Here is a 19,515-nt window from a genome sequence, read left to right as displayed (position 1 = left end):
TATTTAGGATGGACAAAACCAACCCTCACCAGGGGCTAAGAACGTAAAACATACTTTATGTTCTTCTTTTTTATTACATTTTCAGCTGTGTCATCAGTCTTGTATTTTTTTATAGTTTGTTTATTCCATTGCTGATTGTGAGCTACACCAAGATCCAGCTGCTTCATTTTTTCTTGTTGTTAAGTGGTCCTTGCCTGATTGATAGAAGTGATACGGTTCAGAACTAGTGCTTCCAGAAAAAAAAATGAGAAAACAGGTCAGTTCATTAATACGCGTTGAACGGCAAATCATTCCTCTTTTATTACAAGCAAGCAACAAATCACAACTCTCTTAACACCTACAAATGTATCATACCTACTAATGCTATAGCTTTGAAAATGTGACACAAAGACGAATGTTTTCTAACAGACGTTTTTGAGGAGAAAATTGATGTTAATCAGCGAAAGTGAAAAGCAAAGTTTAATGTTTGGTCAGAGCCGACAGAGCCGGTCCCAGCGTTATAGGACTTAAAGCGGAGATTTCAAGAGAAGTAAAAGGGACCATACCAAACTTTGTTAAGGTTTCTTCATGTAAACGTTTTCTTAATCTTCCCTCTTCTTTTCCAGCTTTTAATGTTGGCAAAACAAACACTTCACTTTCACTATTGAATAGAAAGAAAGCTGTGAGAAAAACCGTAAAATATAAGTAAACTTCTTTTCTGTTTGGTATAAAGCTGCAGTTTTACGTAAAGCGTTTTTTATGCTTCGAGTCAATTTAAGGTGCTTTATGCGTGTGAGCAGGGGTATGTCGATGTCTGCAAAAGTTAAATTTGATGTATGGTCCCTTTTTCTTCAATCTTGGTGATGCAAGGGGGTGACTTTTATCTTTTTCTAAGCGTAATGTCTGTTAGCTTCAAAGTACTGCTGCTTTCCAGACTTCTTATCTTCATTTTTTGCCGGTGTCTTCACAGGTGGTTTAAGAATATAAGAACAACCTTCTTTGTCGGGGTCTTTTACGCATTCGACGTAGTTCTCAATGTGTTCTTGAAGGAAGGCAAGTGGAGACGATCCCTGGGACAAAACCTGAAGGATTTCAGAGAAGAAAAGCAATAAGCAATAGTTGCCGACCGCATATATCAACATGTCATCCGTCATCGTCCGTGTAAAAATTGTAGTGTAAATCTTAAATTTTACATGCATACTTATGAAATGTTAACACGGTGGTATCCAGTTGACAAAGAGAGAGATGAGATGATAACCTTTAATTGGTATCCAAAATAAACTCACCTGGTAATGAAAATCTTTAAGGTTGAAGTCTTTACCCAAAGCTTTAGTGGCATGATCTCTGGCTTTTAAAATTGCTATCCTACCAACCATGTACGCCGTGGATTGTCCTGGCCAGCTCTGGTAACGTGATACCTACCACAACAGAGGAGTAAAGTAAAAATAGTATGACGACCTATTTTATAAGTACTACTATGTAAGACACATTTTTTAGCATGCCGGGTATAATATTAAAAAAAAGCGTGGTACATATATAGGACGAGCAGTGGAAAAGATATCTAAATATCAAATGATCAGATATTTGGCTCGTCCATCAGTTCTTACTCGGGATGATAAACGGTATAGACTCAAAAATAATTGGTCAGTACTGACAGCGTCTTTCCTCCTGACATGAAAAAAACAAACAAACAAACAAAAAAAAAAAAACCTTCGTACCTCTTTCCGTGTGAAGTCAGAATCATCCCATGCATTATCAGCAAACATTTTGATGGCTTCGTCTCTTTTCATTCCAGTATAGTGTAGTCCTGTGTCAACAATCATCCTTACTGCCCGCCAGATCTGAAGAAACGTTAAACCAAAACCTTGAAAAACCAACTTCTGGCTTTTTAGTTACCCTTCAGTAGACATTGCTGTTAATTGGATTAACTCACTGTCTAGTGTAAAGGGTTGGGCAGCTTCACAATCACCGAAAGGTAAGTAAAGGATTGGGTAATTTCTCAGTCACCGAAAAATGATCGTTTTTGCGGATTCCATACGATATTTCAGTGATTCGTGACGTGTTTTGGGGCCAGAGAGTTTCTTCATTAAACATGCAGCTATCCATCCAGAGAACTAGTGTTGCAATGATAACAATTATACAATGTCTGGTCTTGTTTACCAACAGCTTTTACCCCTGCCACTTCAGCATGCCGTACTTTTTCATTGGTTCGCCGTCATAAACATCTGTGTCGTCTGATATCAGTGGATTTTCTGCGTAAAGACCCCAGCCTTCCAAAAAGGCTGTGTAGTATGTTTTGGAATCTAACCAACCAATCAGTCCTCCACAAGTGTCCCTAAAATGCTCCCGAAATCCTTGGATCTAAAAAGATAGAAATGAAATAATGTTGAAATTCATATCTTATCGTACCATTTCCGTAGGCTTAGGCATAGGATTAGGTCAGGGTCTTGCAGTGACTTGGATGACTTCCGTTCACTTTGGGCGAGTTTAAATTTGCACGCAAATCAACGGAAAATTTTTCACCGTTTGGCCCCCCAACACAAAACAACACAATTTTCTATATATATATTTCTACAAATACTGAATTGCAGCGCGCGTTGTGGCATTTAAATGGCTTCCTTGACAACTTACGAACTACAAAACAGTATGAAATTTAGTATTGTGTAAAGAAAGATTGATATGAGATTGTCGTTGTTCAGTTAACAACACAAGCTATTCGAAAAGAGCTTTGGAATCTCCCAACCGAAGTCGAACCCATAACTTCCCCACACAGATGTTCTCTAATCGAGAAGTGAGATGAAAATAATGAGTCACCTTCTACCTTTGAGAAAGGGGAACTCCACTAGCTATTTAAACACTACAAAACGATAGCCTAGCACAAGTTTTAGTAGAAAAAATGTCGGAAGGATGATGGGGAACTTTTCCGCCCTCTTCAGAAGACGTAACAAGCTGACCCCCTTAAAAAAAAAAAAAAATAAAAAAAAAGATAGAAAAAAAAAAGAAAGAGAAGAGAAAAAAAAAAAAGGGGGGGGGGGGGGCGGTGTGGGGGAGAAGGAAGGTGTGAGCCACACTGGCGCCCCCATCTCAACGGTTCCCTGATTAAGTTTGTCAGTGGACCTAAGAATCAACAGAAACAAAATTAAAAACGGGACTGTCGAGAGACAAAAAAGGCAAAAAACCGGAGGGTCTAGTCGGTTGACCTATTAACCTCAAGGGCCCAAAACGACAGGTCCAACGAATAGAAGTTTAACCATCAGGAGACAGTTCGGTTTTATTGAACGCTCAACCGTCAAACCACCATGCCATAAAACTACTGTGACTTTTAGCTTCTTGAACTGTAGTTTCGGCACAATTTTGCTAAAGTTGCACGTATATATTTAGTTTCTCTCCAATCCCCGTTAAAAAAAAACACGAAGAAAAATTTCAAGTGTATGACAATACCTGAATATGGTGTCCTGGCCGTGACTCATGGGCATTTATGCTCCACTCAGAAAACTTAGGCCCCAGCCTGTTCAAGAAGAACGGAATGTTGTAACGTGCCGGCTCATGGCACATCGGATCACTTCCGTCGTAACTCTGTATACCGCTGGACGGGTTCAGATCAGGCACTAATGCAACTGGACAGTTGGGTGTTGAGTGTTTATCTCCAGCGAAGTAGAACATGTCCGTTATTTTGGGATATAACATACTCATCACCTGATGAAATCAATAAAAGCATAAAATGACATAGCTATTTTGAGGACGTGGTATGCATGGAGTGGATGATCTCATATTTCAATAAAATAGGGATAGGAATAGGCTTTTACAGTGCTCACACGTCCACGTAGTAGTGGCTCTCGGTCCCTCTGAGGAAGGAAAGCCGGAGGACCCGGAGAAAAACCCTCGGAGCAATGACGAGAACCAAAAACAAACTCAACCCACATATGAGACGCCGGGTCCGGCCGGCAATCGAACCCCGGGCCACACTGGTGGGAGGCGAGCGCTCTCACCACTGCGCCATCCCACCCGAGAAGAGATGGCGCAGAGCATTTTAAACAACCTATGCTACCATACTTGCAAAATACCTACCCATAAAACGAATTAGTTTGGTTACAAGAAACAATGGGGTAATACATCCAGCGAGAAAGTTTATATATTTGGTTCAATTCTTACCATTCTGGCCTCTTTAAACCAACTTTGTAGAGCCTTCCATCTTTCTGGACAAAATTTCTTTGCCCCGTCAACACCGCTGCATAGTTCATGTGCTTTATCATTAGACTCGTTATCAGGAAAGGCTTTATCATTGAAGTAATTATCGGATGAGTTTAGCTTCTTCTTGAATTCTTCGATGGCTTCAGTTTCGTCGTCTTTTCCAGTGTCGTTTTTCGCAGCTTCTATGGCCTATGAATATGATCATATCGGTTGCAGATAAAATGCAATGTGACAAACGTTTATTTTTGAACTACAGGTACACAGTCATTTCCAAAAATAAGGGGTATCTTACGATATTCCGAAAAGGACGAGAAAAACAAAATTATCAGTAACACCTCCTTGCAAAATCTCTAGATTTCCAAGAAAAAACCAATTTCAATATTAAATATGCAATTAAGAACTCCACTAATAATTACTGATATACACATGTATGGATAAAAAATCCATAAAAACCAAAAACAAAAAAAAAAAAAAAAAAAATCAACCCCACAACCATGTATTATCCTTTATAACTCTGCAAAACCATGCATTATTCTCTATGTAAAAAGCTTAATAATTGATTGTTATTTGTTTTGTTTTTTCTCCTTATTGTTGTTTGTGTTTTTATAACATTTTTCATTACATTTTGCTTTTGCAATGCTGTAACGTTTTAAAGCCATGCAAATAAAGCTTTAGTGTTGTGTTTTGTCAGTAGAAACGGTGTTAGAAGTCCAGCCCTTAAGTCCAGTTAGAATAATACTCAGTTTCGGTTTGTAAGACAATCGACTCAAATCCCGTTTGTATTTAGAATACAAATGTTATTTTGTCTTACCAGTGGGTAAAGCTTGTTCAGCTGCTCTTGGCCCAATTTGTGTACATCCATTGGCGTCATGTCATTAGTGGTGAAATATGGTAATATCATTGCGTATGTTTTTGAACCGTTCAGCTTGTCGCCGGTAGATAACTTTGTGTTTGTTGGCCAAGATGTGTTCTTTTTACCATTAAACCATACATGAGTCAGTGGAAGTGAGGCTAAGCCGCTTGAAACATCACTTGGAACGCAATAGTGGTAATGCTCGTACTGTAGATACCTAGGAACAGTTTAAGGTAAAAAGTAATGTTATTTTAACGAACAGCCAGACGACCCATAGCTTTCAATGGTGTAGCAGCTCTCGTAAGCTTGTAATAGTCCATTTTACAGTTGCCTGCTAAGTGACCTGGCCTTTGAATGGTAGTGAGGCTGAGGGTGACCGGTACCTTGCATTGATACAAACCTCCCTGCTTTATCATGTAAATGCAAACTAGTTAGCATCAAAACAGCATGATTAACACAACAAAAGCAGTGAGGTCTGTATCAAAACAAGGTCACCTCCAGCCTCACTTCCATTCAAAGGCCAGGTCACTAAGCAGACAACTGTAAAATGGACTATTCTACTGGTTCTCTAGTGTATGTCGTGTAGCTATTGCTATTGTTTTGGGGTTTAGGACATTTTTCCTGTTGTTTGTTCCATTGTAATCTCAAATGGTAGTGGGCCATTTATGTAAGACCTTGCAAGAACCGCAACCCGACCCATTTCCTTCAGCGAGTTCCTCGATGAAGCGAATGTGATGCCGAGTTCTTCGATTTGAAAAAATGCAAATGATTTAAAAGCTTCAAGCGACAAAGGAGTTAGGATAATCCAACTGGAGAGGGCGCAATTTTTCCTTAAGGCTTTGACAGGGATTTCCTTCTTGTACCTTGTAGAGATTGGAAATTTCAGATTTTCATATTACGGTGCCATGTAAGCAACAACTCCCAAGCATGCCTTAGTACTGTGGGAACAAATGTTCAAATACAAACTTATTCTAGTAAATAACACTTAAAAATTCACTTAACAACAATATTACCTAAAATTCTATAGGAAACTCAGATCAATAATTTACTAAGGTATTAAAATACTAATATACTGGACAGAGACGATTGAGACGGATTGTGTACAATGAACTAGTTAAAAAATCTATGCTTTATCCAAGACGCGTCCGGCAAGGAAGTTTCTTAAAGGATTTGCGTCACGGACAACACATTTTAAAAAAGTTTGCAAAGTTTTCAAAATTGTCACTGAATTGTCGTTCGAAATTTGTCTTAATCTCTATCTGTCGAAAATATTTTTGGTTATTTCGGCTTCCTTTGTTGTTTTTCTACGTTAGAAGATTATTATTTTGAGGTTTCCCTTCAATTTGAAAAGGATTAGAAAAATTGCTTAATATACCGTGACATTGCTCTTTAAACATTGCAAGAAATAACAAAACAAAGCGTAGCCTGCGTGGCCGGCGTTCAAAGAGGAAGGAGAAGGGGCGTTCGAGCGCGAATAGATCATATTCGTATCCTCGATGTTGGACTGGAACTAGCTTGCAACGGAAGCTTATGCGGGGTAGTCTTTTCAAATGCAAATGACATAAAGCTGTTTTAAATGATATTCCCCCACATTAGCCTCGTCCATTGCAAGCTAGTTCCAGTCCAATACCGAGAATACGACTACGGTCTATTAGGTCTATTAGATTTACCTCAGCAGTTGACTCATCGGCTTTCCCATATATTCCACAAGGTAATTAATTAAAGACTCCTTTACAGTTTTGCCATGATCTTTCTTCCACTTGTTCTTCATGTCGTCTGTAATGTTAGAGTAGTAGGCATCGTCGAGAGCATCTTTGACGTAGCCCTCCTCCAAAACACCTGGGATATAGAAATAGGGAGATTAATGTAGCGACGTGTGGTTTAAAGTAGAACCTGTACAGTAAAAAAATGAACAGGATGGTATGCTTGACCTGAAAAGTCCAAGAAGCTCGAAGACTGTGCAACGCCAGCAAACCACTTCCCATTTAGCCTAGGTACTGACACCAACCAAGTTCGTGCCGTTAAAAGTTCTGACGACCAGAGCTTTTCGGCAAGAGTGGATTTCTCAAAACCTGTTTAATCTATTAGCACTGTGGTTGCCTTTAACTCAGCAGAAATTGCATTTTCGGGTTTCTTTCAGTAGACCCGTTCGTGGTTTGGATATAACAAATTTAGTCGAGCAATTTCCTCCTCGGAGACCCAGGGGCAGTAAGTCGAGCGAAACGAAGGGAAGAAATCGTAGTGACAAAACTCTTAAAAACTTTCATCGCTACAGGAGCCCATTATCCGGAGCGTGCAACTTCCGTATATTTGTGCAATGGCGTTTTCACAAGTAAAGTTATTTTTAGCAAAGCCCTTCTCGCGAAAATTACTGCTTCCAATGAAGTCCGCTTCTATACTTCGTGAGGAAATACTGAAATCCTCGCTTGAAATGCTGTCAGGACACTACGAAAAAGTTTCCTCTCATGTATCCGCTATGTTAACTTTCCAGGTGGACGAGGTGCTGTAGTTACCTATCAACAGCCTATTACGAAATCACTTGTGATTGGCTATCCGAAACCAATTCTCGGGGAAAACATACCTTAAAAGCATAACTTTACTTGTGAAAACTCCGTTTCACAGACGAAGTATGGAAGTTGCACGCTCCGCTACGATTTCTACTTGTTTCGCCGCGACAAACTGTCCCTTGGTTTCCGAGGACGAAGGGGTCAGTAACTGTGAGCGAAACTGAGAGTCTGATTCCTCTCTAAGCCAACAAATACGACTTAGTCAAACGGACTCCATTATTACGATGACGTTATAGTTTAAAACGATATGGATAAGTGGATTAATTCCGGACGTGGTTTTGTTCACGTCAGACCACCCCTTTAAGTAAACACGCGCTTATGGGTCAAGGCAACATGTCCGGAGAAAAATATCTTTTTATTATCAGGGATAAACAAAATTGACAGATTTGCCTTAATGGATACATAAACCTTTATTATTCGCTTGTTAATAAAACTGATTTGAACGAATCTGTCAATCACCTAAAGTGTGATGAAATGGTCTTCAATAATCCTTTATGCATTAACAACAATCACAACGCAACGAAGCTATGTGAAAAGTAAACGATGGGATTTTAAATGAAAATTTAGCGTTTTCTCTTGCAATCTCATCTTTTGATGTACCTTATAGAAAAAAAGATTGATGTTTTTGTCGAGGGGTTTTTAATTCCGTTGGTGTCACTTTGAGGAAAAATAAATGTAGCCAAAAGATAAACAAAGCAACGTAGCTATTTTTGTTCTGACAGTTTATTTTTCAAATTTGTTAACTAAGTGTACTGAATTGTTGCAATTTCACCTCTGTGCTTTTTACCTTGCAATTGCCGATTTTCATTTTAAAACGTTATACTTTATTAAAGTTCCAATGTTATTATGGTATATATGTGTTGCTTGTCTGTTGACCTCTATCGTGTTAATTCGTTCTCGTGATTGAGCATGATTGCCTAATCAAATACTTCTTAGCAACTGACTGCAAACCACCAAGACAACAATTTAATCGGTGTGTTAGGTCACGCAATTCAGGTATTCAAACCAAATGAAACTAATGTGGCTTTTTTCAGTAGTTGAATTGTATTTCCACGTCACTTTTAACTAATATTGACTAGTTTTGAAGACTACTACGCAAGGCTAAAAAGCAGCACGACCTAACCTCCATCAAAAATGTTTAACTATAACACTTCCAATAATTATGTCGAAAATCACTCTTTCGTAATTAAAAATAGATATCACGGAATTTACCACAATATAGATATCGCATTTTCCCCGTACCTTAATAACGTCTATCAATAAAAATAAACTAACCTGTTTCGTTCTTTAAACCGATGTTCAGATATTTCCTTTTAAGCGCATTTCGTCCCGATACACACGCCTCTTGACTGTAAACCATCCCGTGGAGTTTTCCCATTTTCAAGTTTTCCATGTACCTCGAAATCCCCTCCTTGTAACCTTTCAACTTGTCCTCAATCAGTTTCAAGTCGTCCAAGTTTTCAGGCTTTAGTTTTTCTAGCATCCCCTGCAAATACTTTCCAACCTCGCAGATGGGTTGCTTGCTGCAATAGAAGGTCGGTCCCATCATCCAATCCCCAGCGTAAAAGTTCATGTCAAAAGGATGTCCAAACATCGTTTTCAAGTAATGCTTCAGCTGCGACAGCGCTTTTCTTTCCCGTGGCTTCAGCTTGTTGGAGTCCACTTTTACTTCGTTCACATATTTGAGCAGATTTGTTGCCGTGTCTGTGACATCTTTGATGTACTCAGGCGTCGGGTTGTAAGCGCTGTACTTCTTCTGAATCTCCTCACGAGTCGCATCGGGATCATCTGGTAACCTAAAAGGAAGCTTCTCGTAGTATGCCTTTTTCACGCGCGAGAGAATGCCGTCCAGATCAATCCGTTTTGCTTCCTTGGAGTACTCACAAAAAGTCGAAGAAGTTTGCTCGCCCGTGCTTCCATGACCTTTGTTCTCTGTTTCCTCTGAATCTTTTTCTTTTTTGATGGCTAGAACTATTAACACAACCCCCACAATCAAAACGATAACAGCAATTACTGCAAAGACAATCAGCCAAATCCTACCCTTGGACTTGTTGCCTTTGAACGCAAGAGTTTCATCGACCTGCATTTTAGTTATGTCCTCCCAGCTCCCAGCACGGAAATCAGATCAGATTTCATATGCCTACAAAAACAGCTTTGCTAAGATAGCTTGTTGTTTACCTAAGCGCCAACTATTTACATAACTTCGTGGTGACTGCAAGCTGGGGGATACCAACATCTATTTATGGCCTCTGTGCTATTGTTGAGATGTAAAATCACGCGATTGGTATTGTGACGATAGGTTTTTCCTGCTTTGTGTGTTTGAACCCACTTTTGAACTGTAACTGGAAAAGCGTTGAACTTCACTGAAATATGACTGAAATATGACTAAACGGGGAACTTGGTGACCGAAAGTACACAATCGAGTTTAATACAAGTCAATCAACGCTGGGGATACAAAATCTACTCACTGCCTCTGTGCTATTGTTGAGATGAAAAATCATTCGATTGGTATTTACCCGTATAACCTCCTACCCCCAAATCCCTCCCACCTCCCAACTCTAGCACTAAAACAATTTTTTTTATTTTTAGAATTTTTTATTTATTTATCTATTTATTTTTATTTTTAAGTTTTTCACGCCAAATCACGTGTAAAGTTTTTCTTAAATAAAATTGTGAACGTAAGTGGGCCAGGGATACTTCGCTACACAAGTATTATTAGGGACGGACCATTATTTTCTTGGAGGGGGGGGGGGGGTGAAAAAATTTCCTCTGCAAACTTTTTTTTTACTTTATGCACCTCTGCAAACTTTTTTTTTCGAAATTCTTACTATTTTTTGTTATACATATCGTTTTGCAAACAATTTCTTTTGTCTTTCCAGGCCCTGCAAACAATTTTTTTCAATATTTTTCATCCCCCCCCCCCCCCTCTCCAAAAAAATAATGGTCCGTCCCTTATTAGCAGTGTCAAAGCGTCAGAGGGCGGTGGAACGGGCATGCATACAAGCGTCTCTGCTACAGAGGGACTGGTACTAGTCCGCTTTTACCCTCTTGATTCGCTGTTTGGCTATGGAAAATGGCGGCTGACAGCTGAAGGCAAGGTCATAGTTGCTCTATATTATGAAATCGCTGTAATGCAGAAACAAATTCAATATCTGGTACTGTTCTAAGGGATACACAGACAATATCTAGCCTATGGTTTATATTAGATCTTCTTCGTGTCTATGTTTTTCTCTAGTTACATAAACGCAGTGTCGAAGACAGGCCGTCGAGCAATCCGGTGCGAATGTCGTATCTTAGTAAGTCTAGTAAGCTAGTCAAATGAAAATGATAATAAACGCATGAAATACCTATTGAAAGGCACCTTTATTCGTTTAAATTGTGTATGCCTCATAGAAGTGTTGAGCTTATAATCCAATTGTTAATTAGTAAAATTCTACTGGTATACTAATACAAATGCTGCAATCTGATTGGCTGAACTATCGAACACTATCAGCCACCGCGAAGAAATCTCCAGCTCATAATCTTATTGTTTGGAAGGCATATTTACATGAATTAGGCAAAAACTGTCCAAGAAGAATCCTATTTTATTACAATTGTCATGAAATTCTATAATTTGAAGTAGATGGGAAAATCAGCACCGTAAAAAAAATTATAAATAAATAAATAAATGGGTAAATAAAAGCGAGGAAGGATAAAAAATGATAATAAGATGGAAACTATTATACCATTAATCTTTCAGTCGATATTGATTAAGCTGTAACTCAATAAAAAAAAAGGAAACATGTCTCAAGCAAAGGAAAACAGAAAACAACAAAAACACGATGTTCATAAAAAATATTGTAACGAATTGGCCGTGTTCAGAGTAAATTCATATACATGCATATGTCAGCTATCCCTGTGGGTGTCAGACGATAAGGCCCTCAATTGTTAAAGCTAGAAATCACTAAAAACGATATTTAAATGAACTTAAAAGTTCTGCCAAGACGGAACTCTAGCTTTTTCCTCTTCTAAAGCGTCTCATTTGACTGATTTGATTAAATATTGATAGGCAACACTCATTTGTAGTGAACAATAGGCTTCAGTATCTTTGGCCAACGGACTTCCAGCGCTTTGGGTCTTTTCTTTACATCGGCTTTCTTTGGCGGGTTCAGGATGACGTCACAACCTTCTTTTACCTTATCCTTGACGCAGGCCACATACCTTGTCACATGATCGGATAAGTAAGCAAGTGGAGAGGATCCCTGGGCGAGAACCTTTGGTATTGAAAGGAGAGGTAAATTGACAACATCTATTAAAAGTTGACTTAAATATTGCTAGAAAACAGATGCTTACTGCTTGTCCAACTTATAATTGCAAAAGCCAGTGTATGATACTGTAACATAGTGCTGCTTGAAGGGAAACTGGGAGTTTTTGGTCTGTCCCTAATGTGGCCAGTTTACTACTCTTGTATTATCAGTGAGAAATCGGCATTGCAGAATAAAAATAATCCTTGCTCAGCAAACCTCGTTAGGGAGGCGTGGTGGCCTAATGGTGGCCTATTTAGTGCGTTGGGCTCCGGATCGAGCAGTCGGGCTGAGTTCGAGCAAAGGCTTGGGTCATTGTGTTGTGTTCTTGGGAAAGACAAATACTCTCATAGTGCCTCTCTCCACCCCGGTGTATAAATGGGTACCGGCAACTAGTTCTGCGATGGACTAGCATCCCATCCAGGGAGGAGTGCTAGTAGAAATACTCCTATAGTCGCTTTATGCTACTGAAACCGGGATAAGCTCCGGCCTGATGAGCCATTAGGATCGTATGCAGACTTTACCTTAACTCCACTGACCAACAAACCTCGTACAGGAGACTTTCCCGTTGTTTTTTCAAATACTTACAGGAACTATCGTTACTAAATTGTATATCAAGTTTCTATACGTACTTTTTCACTCACACATGATACTTAAAATGTGGACTGACTGCAAGTGCTAGCGAATCACCTGATAATGAAAGTCTCGCAGACTGAACATATCTTTCAGTTCATCTTTAGAATACTTTCTGGCTTTCTTGATCTCCAACTGACCAATCATGTAAGCGGTAGCTTGTCCGGGGTCGCTCTGGTAACGAGTCACCTGAGGCAACAATTGAAACAAGATAGTTTCATCGACGTCAGTCGAGAGAATTACACTTGACAAGTGATGTTCGCACCGCTTCTGCTGTTAATGAACATTATTTCAAGGTTAAACGTTTCGTGACGTTCTTGAAATGGTTAACATGATTCATTTATTTATCTATTTATACAATTTTATTGAAATTAAGAGAAAACAAAAAAACAAAAATGCAAGAGGGAGAAGTTTAATTTGACTGAAGTAAGGTAATATCATCCCAGTCGTTTATACCTCTTTCTTGGCAACATCTGTGTCGTCCCAGGCATATTTGCTAAAGTATTCCAGGGCCTCGTCCCTTGTGAGACCATAATAGTGCAAACCAGTGTCCACGATCAAGCGAAGAGCGCGCCACACCTAAAAATAAATTAACTGAATGTATATATAAAGGGCAAGTATATAATTAGGTAAACAAGAGTCTACTTAGAGATAAAAGGCAGCTGATAATGTTAACTTAGCGTTCCGGACCTAAAGAATGGCTCTTAACGACGGACGTTTTGTAAGAGAAATCTGTGCTCTCGTAACGCTCAATACATATAGAGTATCTTTCCTGTCTTTGAGATGCTAACGTTCCGCGGTACTTCCGGATACCATACACAAACAGTCCTTTGCCAGTTTTTTATATTGTTGTGGAGATCATACAGTTGTGGTAACAGACAGCGAGGCATATAACGCATTTCTTCGTCAGCAAATATAATTCTCGATTTTCTTTTAACTAGTTCTGAACAAGTTATATTCAGAGGTTGCTTGAAATAACACCGGCAACGGAACGGTAACGGAAACAAATGCCATGCACATTTTACGGCTGACAGAGAAAAGCAAAAAAAATAAATATAAATAATAACGCTTGCCGTACAACGCGGATTACTCAGGGCACGAATCCCATTCCTGATAAATCCCTGTATCCAAACTTCGAAAAATCCTGTGTATGTGTTTACCTGCCACTGCAACATTCCAAACTTCTGCATGGGCTCATTCAGATAGGTGTCTGTATCCTCAGCAATGAGCGGATTTTCAGCGTACAAGCCCCAACCCTCTGCAAACGCCGTGTAGAAGGTGACGCTATTAAGCCAACCAATAACACCACCACAACTATCATGGAAATGTTCTATGTTACCCTGAACCTATGGAGAGAGAGAGTGGATGCTATTACATGTACAACCACAAACCGAATTTTACAAACCACTGAATGCAATGGTCACACGACATATTTCCACGGTCTGGCCAGGACTTGTACGCATGCGCACAGCCTATTACCCGTAGATTAGCAGCCATGGACAGCTGTTTCGTCATTGTTAGGAATCATTACCATGGCAAAGTCTAGGCGTAATGGACTCACATAAGAACATAGACCACGCTTTTCACTCCAGAGAGCGAACTCAAAGGTTGTTTAGGTAATTGTCCCGAAAGAACTGAACAAACCCGCCGGGAGTGGGGTCCCCATTTCGTGGCGGGACCTTGTCTTCCTCTCCTTGAGTACATTCCCTGGTCCCAAGTGGTCTCCATGTCGTTGGGAGCGACGATTCTCCGCGAACTAGCTCTGGCCATCATTTGTCGCGCTCGTAATCCCCAGTAAGGATGCGCACTGCAATCAGAGTAATGACCTTAAACCCCAGCTCCATATACACATGCAACCCTATTAATTTGGTGGATCCACATCTTCTTACCCATTAGTTTACCGAGACTCTTTTACAGTCCCAGCCACAGCTCCTACATAGTTCTATATGGGACAGACCGTGGAGATGTGCGTGTGACCATTGCAATCAGTGGTTTAAATTCTATAAGGATTATTTTATCGCGCCAACGAATAACACTACTACAGCTCTTTAATTTGTCTATCTCTGCTTGATAGCTATGGGAGATTAATGTGCAATGTTCAAACATTTGTTTCTCTGAGTTAACCTAACTCAATACCCAATTTATCAAATCAGCAATTAATGTAACTCATAACCTGTGTATGATGTCCAGGCCTCGCCTCATGAGCATTGACGCTCCATTCCTGGAACCTGGGCCCTAAATTGTCCAGGAAAAATGGGATATTGTATTTTGCACTATTTGTACAGTCTGCATTATTCCTACTGTAGCTCTGTGCTCCACTTGACGGATTCAGATCAGGTCGCAAATCAACTGGGCAAGCAGGCGTGGTCGCTTTGTCTCCAGTGAAGTGAAACATAGGGATCGTCTTAGGTTCGAGTAAGCTCATTACCTGAAATACAATAGACAAGCCACTTTAAGAGAGAAATCTACTCTAAATCTGAGCCCAGGGGGGGGGGGGGGGGGGGGGTACTTGGGGTTTAAAGTGACGGGGATGATAGAAGGATTTTTTTGGGGTTTCAAAGTTTCGATTCCGTTTTTTTTTGGGGGGTATTTAAAATGATCTTAAGATTTGTGGTAGTGCTTTAGCTGCATAGTTCTGCAAATAAAGTAAAAACAAACCTGTTTTGTTGTTGATTTCGTGGGGGTTAATTTTTGGTTAAGGGTTTTTTTGGGTCTTGATTTTTGCCCCCATTTGATCATCCCCGTCACTTGAAACCCCGAGTACCCCCCCCCCCCCCCCTGGGAATCTGAGAAATATATGTAACTCGATTTTCTCGAAATCATATTAACCACTGAGTTGGAGGAAACACTAAAAAACCTGCCTTTCTTGATTCAGCAAACCACAGTTGAATGGCAGCCCACCGCTTAGGACAATATTTCTTTGCTCCTTCAATATGACTGCATTTTCTGTGTGCCTCTGCGTCAGATTCGTTTTTAGGGATTGGTTCTGCATTAAAATAACTCTCAGATGAGTTGAGCTTAGCTCTAAACTTTGTTATGGCGGTTTGGTTGTCTGATTCTCCAGTCACTTCTTTGGCAACCTTTACAATCTGATAAAAAAAATCGTAAGAACCACTTCAACAATGAACTATAGTGATACTTAGGTTCAGAATTAATTTCGTGTATAAAAAGAAAATAAATGTTCAGATTAACTGATCATCAAATTTGGCACAAGAGCTTAGAATAATGATTGATTTTTACTAAATAGTAGTTAAATGATTTGAAGCATTTCTACAATAAATTTAATACCTTTACATTAAGATCCCTGCAACTTAAGTTAGGAGTATTCTAACAGCTTGTACGTTTTACGCTGTAGTGATGTTAAATCGCCCAGGTGTATGATGTGTTTTGGCAAGGTACTTTGGTTTTTTGGTGCACAGGTAACGCAATATTGTCCTCCTCTACGCTTCCTGTTGTTGCTGTCGGCCATATTTGCTTAAGTTTTTGCAACCAAACTGACGTCACACTTGATGTCAGGTCGTATTTTGGCCGCGCGATTCGAATGCCACTTTTGAAGGCAAAAGAGCGCAACTCTCAGCGCTTTTGAATCGACAATTTTTATCGCAGTATTATAAAACGTTGTAAGAAAAAACTTCGCTTCATATGCATTTTTAACTGATTAAATTTCTTTTCACTTATCTGAAGTAACTTACCATAGGATAATAAATGTCCAGTTGCTTTTTACCAAGCTCATGTACTTCTGTCGGCGTCATGGCGTTTGTTGTGAAAAACGACATGATTTGGGAATAAGCCTTTTTTCCATTCAGGGGTTCACGAGTGGGCAGATATGGATCTGTTGGCCAGGACTTGTTCTCTTTACCATCCAGCCAAACATACTTGAGTGGAAGATTGGCCAAGCCGCTGGACACGTTGCTTGGAACGCAGTGACGAATGTGTTCCATCTCCACATATCTAAAATTCAATGATAGTGATGATGTAACATTTAAATAAAATTCGTGGTAACCCAGAAATTACAAGTCAAAAAGTTTGGGCTGGGCAATTCACTCTCGTACACCGAGCAATTTTGTTACGAAGTAATATTCTTGTCATATTGGCGTATTTAACTTCTAATGGACACAATTGAATGTAACTCAAGTTGTACTTTTTCTGTTAAACGTAACACCCCTTCTAAGAAATATCTTCCATTACTTTGCTGGAATCTTTCACATAGCTTGTAGTTAGCACAAAAGATAAAGAATCAATAAACGAGTCTTTGACAGAGATTCCCGATTAGCGCTTTATAATAATATAATCTACCTGAATTTTTTTTACAGAGCCGATACGTTTAACTCGAGATACGAGAAACGTCTAATACAAGAAGACTGATAAGTTTTGTAAGAAATACGTCAGGTACGAGATGGGTATCGCGATACGAGAATCGTCAATTGGATTGATAATACGAGTTACCTTCATATCATTCTCAAACATGGTTAGCATGCTTTTTATTGTATTAAATACCATTTAAATTTTACTACTGGTACCTTAATAATTTATTCAGTGGTTCTCCTAAATACGTCACGAGGTACTCCTTTATAGTTTCGCTGACATTCTTCCCACCGTGTTTTGCCTTCCATTCGTTATCAATATCTTGTGTGATTTTACTGTAATAGTCAGGATCCAACAATGGTTGAACAAACCATTCTTGTAAGACACCTGCATGTTGAATAATATGACAAAAGATTATAAAGATGTTTTGACTGGCTTGTCACAAAAACAGGCATAATGTTCTTTATTTTGCATGCCTTGTGTATTTATAATTAAGCAAGGTTTTGAGTTAAACACGAGGAAACAATTTAGACAAAGGGAAGCCTGTTGTCGTCTCTAACGCAAAATTCACAGATTACAAAAATTCATTTGTGAAAGGTTTCAGAAAGCCACAAGTAGAAAAAGTGGAAGCCACAAGAGGGAACTAAATACAGCGCGCGCGTTTATAGACACCTTACATGCACGCTCTCCAAAAACCAATCGTATTCAGGATCTTTGTTATCAGGGGCACCCAACGAGAAAATTTTACTAAAGGTTTCGGGACATCTTTTTTACATTATAAGTGTCCTTTTTGTGCGTTTTAAAGCTTTATTTTTAAACGCTAGGAAAAGTGTATCTTTTCGGATACGCTAGCTGAACTTTCTAACTTCAGAAAATTTAAGGGAACGAAATCTTATTACCCGAATTTACGAGCCGCTGTTGCCTTCTCGAAAATCGTAGCTGGCCTTTTTTTCGTGCCGAAAACGACATTTTCTCTCTCCGAAAACAACGGTCATTACTTTTCCCATGTCACGAAAGTTTGAGTTAAAGAAATCTCCAGTTTTTCATCACACTTTAATCCGAAAATCGTAGGCGATTATTGGTCTTCCGAACAGATATTCACCGAAACGGTACTGGGTGCCCCTGTTGTTATGTTTATGTTTAAAGAAAAATAGAAGCAAGAGGTATATTCAGAGGGAGGGTTGCTGTGCTAAGATAATGTATGGGCAGTGATTGATTATATAGCGTTCACCAGCTGTGTGAAGGGTGTTTCAAATCTTTTGAATGGCGTAGAATTTGTTTATTCCATTCGATTACCGATTTTCAAGGTTATGTTCTCATTTCTTCCGCATTATACGACAGACAGATAAATGAAGATGTTTTCCGTTGCTTGGTCAGAGTTCACAGTGTTTGATTGTACGTATTCATGCTTTCCTTTTCAAAAGCGCTGTAAATACCGTGAACTTCGATCGAGCAACGGAGATAAACAACTACTACCCATGAAACCTTTCGGCACTGTCACGTACGTGTTTTGCTCTACTTCCGACAACCTTTCCCAAAATAGATATGCAAGATTAAAAAAAATAAATTTGCAAAGTATTTTTACCTGATTCATTATACAAAGAAACACTTCGGTAACTTGTTTTTATGGAGTTAATTCCAGCTTGACAATCTTCCACACTTCGAACCATTCCTTTACGAACTCCCATCTTCATATTTTCGATGTATTGCAGAATGCCTTCCTTATGAGTCTTAAGTTTCGTTTCTATCCGCTCCACATCTGACACATTGTAAGGTTTGTGATAAAGACCCAGTCCGTTGTAAACGCCATATCCGTGAGAACAAATTGGCTGCCAGCAAAACAGATTCGGTCCCATCATCCAGTCCCCAGCATAGTAATTCACATCATAGGGCTGACCGAACACATGCTGAAGGTAATGCTTGACCTGAGCGAGCGCTTTCCTTTCGCGTGGTTTCAATGCGTCTGTGTTAATTATTTTATCGTTGATTTCCTTCAACAAAGTCAAAGCAGTGTCTGTTCGATCTTTGATAGCGGATGGCGAAGGATCGTAGGCAACGTATTCTACTTTGATCCTTTCTGTAGTGACGTCTGGATCTGAGTAGCCGTCATAAGGGTGAAGTTTGTAATATGTCGCTTTAACACGACTGAGAAATTCAACAAGACCTGAACTTTGCGCTTCGTCTGAAAGAGAACACGTGGAAGGCACTGGAATGGAAGTTGGTTCTTCATTATTGGAGCTGGAACCAGATGATTTCTCAGTTTTCTTGTCGGTTGCAGAAATTACAATCAACACGATTCCCACAATTAAGAAGATTATTCCAACCGCCAACACGACAAGTGTGATGATTCTTTCTTTTGAGAGTTTTCTTCCTTGCTTGACTTTGGGCTCGTTTAACATATTATCAAACTCCGAGCCTTTGTTGCTTGAAGGCTCCATCTTGAGTTGTTTTATGTGCGTCTTTATCCGCTCTTTGTGAAAACGCTCTTAATTTGAATTATTCAAGAATAAACATTTCACTCTGCCATCAAGTGGCGGCTTTTTTCTTTGCATTGTATCATATTGACACCTGCTGCCAAACGGACAATGATGTTTTTCAATTAGATAAAGAATTAGCAGGAGTTTAATCTTATGTTCGTGAATGTGTAATCCCCTAAATCTAGGCCATCCATGCCAGCGCTTCTTCGCTATAACTTGTAATAAAA

At 39.4% G+C, this 19,515-nt stretch overlaps 2 protein-coding genes across 3 annotated transcripts in view; both read right to left on the bottom strand.

The window, feature by feature from the left end:
- Positions 1-269: 269 nt before the first annotated feature.
- On the bottom strand, positions 270-9,798 carry LOC144653418 (uncharacterized). The gene is made up of 9 exons (XM_078513411.1): positions 8,866-9,798; positions 6,694-6,862; positions 4,982-5,240; positions 4,132-4,359; positions 3,421-3,675; positions 2,158-2,340; positions 1,698-1,823; positions 1,266-1,397; positions 270-1,061 (listed from the first exon to the last, which is right to left on the bottom strand). The coding sequence occupies exons 1-9, from the start codon at positions 9,674-9,676 to the stop codon at positions 870-872; spliced, it is 2,355 nt and encodes a 784-aa protein (XP_078369537.1). The 5' UTR covers positions 9,677-9,798; the 3' UTR covers positions 270-869.
- A 557-nt stretch (positions 9,799-10,355) lies between these two features.
- Positions 10,356-19,515, bottom strand: part of LOC144653347 (uncharacterized) — a 52,144-nt gene continuing 42,984 nt past the window's right edge. Inside the window, exons 1-9 of one of the 2 annotated variants that reach the window (XM_078513334.1) lie at positions 18,397-19,321; positions 17,027-17,198; positions 16,199-16,457; positions 15,368-15,595; positions 14,680-14,934; positions 13,667-13,852; positions 12,963-13,085; positions 12,564-12,695; positions 10,357-11,843 (exon numbers count right to left, since the gene is read on the bottom strand). In XM_078513334.1, the coding sequence (XP_078369460.1) occupies positions 11,646-11,843; positions 12,564-12,695; positions 12,963-13,085; positions 13,667-13,852; positions 14,680-14,934; positions 15,368-15,595; positions 16,199-16,457; positions 17,027-17,198; positions 18,397-19,249 (2,406 nt within the window). In that variant the 5' untranslated portion in view covers positions 19,250-19,321 and the 3' untranslated portion in view covers positions 10,357-11,645. Of the gene's footprint in view, positions 11,844-12,563; positions 12,696-12,962; positions 13,086-13,666; positions 13,853-14,679; positions 14,935-15,367; positions 15,596-16,198; positions 16,458-17,026; positions 17,199-18,396; positions 19,322-19,515 lie in introns of those variants that run through there. The other variant, XM_078513326.1, reaches the window with a different exon arrangement.

The sequence above is a fragment of the Oculina patagonica genome, chromosome 1 (genome assembly GCF_052425735.1).
Source record: "Oculina patagonica isolate OP01 chromosome 1, crgOcupat, whole genome shotgun sequence".
NCBI classification, from domain to species: Eukaryota; Metazoa; Cnidaria; class Anthozoa; order Scleractinia; family Oculinidae; genus Oculina; species Oculina patagonica.
Note: the sequence above shows the minus strand (reverse complement) of the source record. Positions and strands in the feature narration are given on the sequence as shown.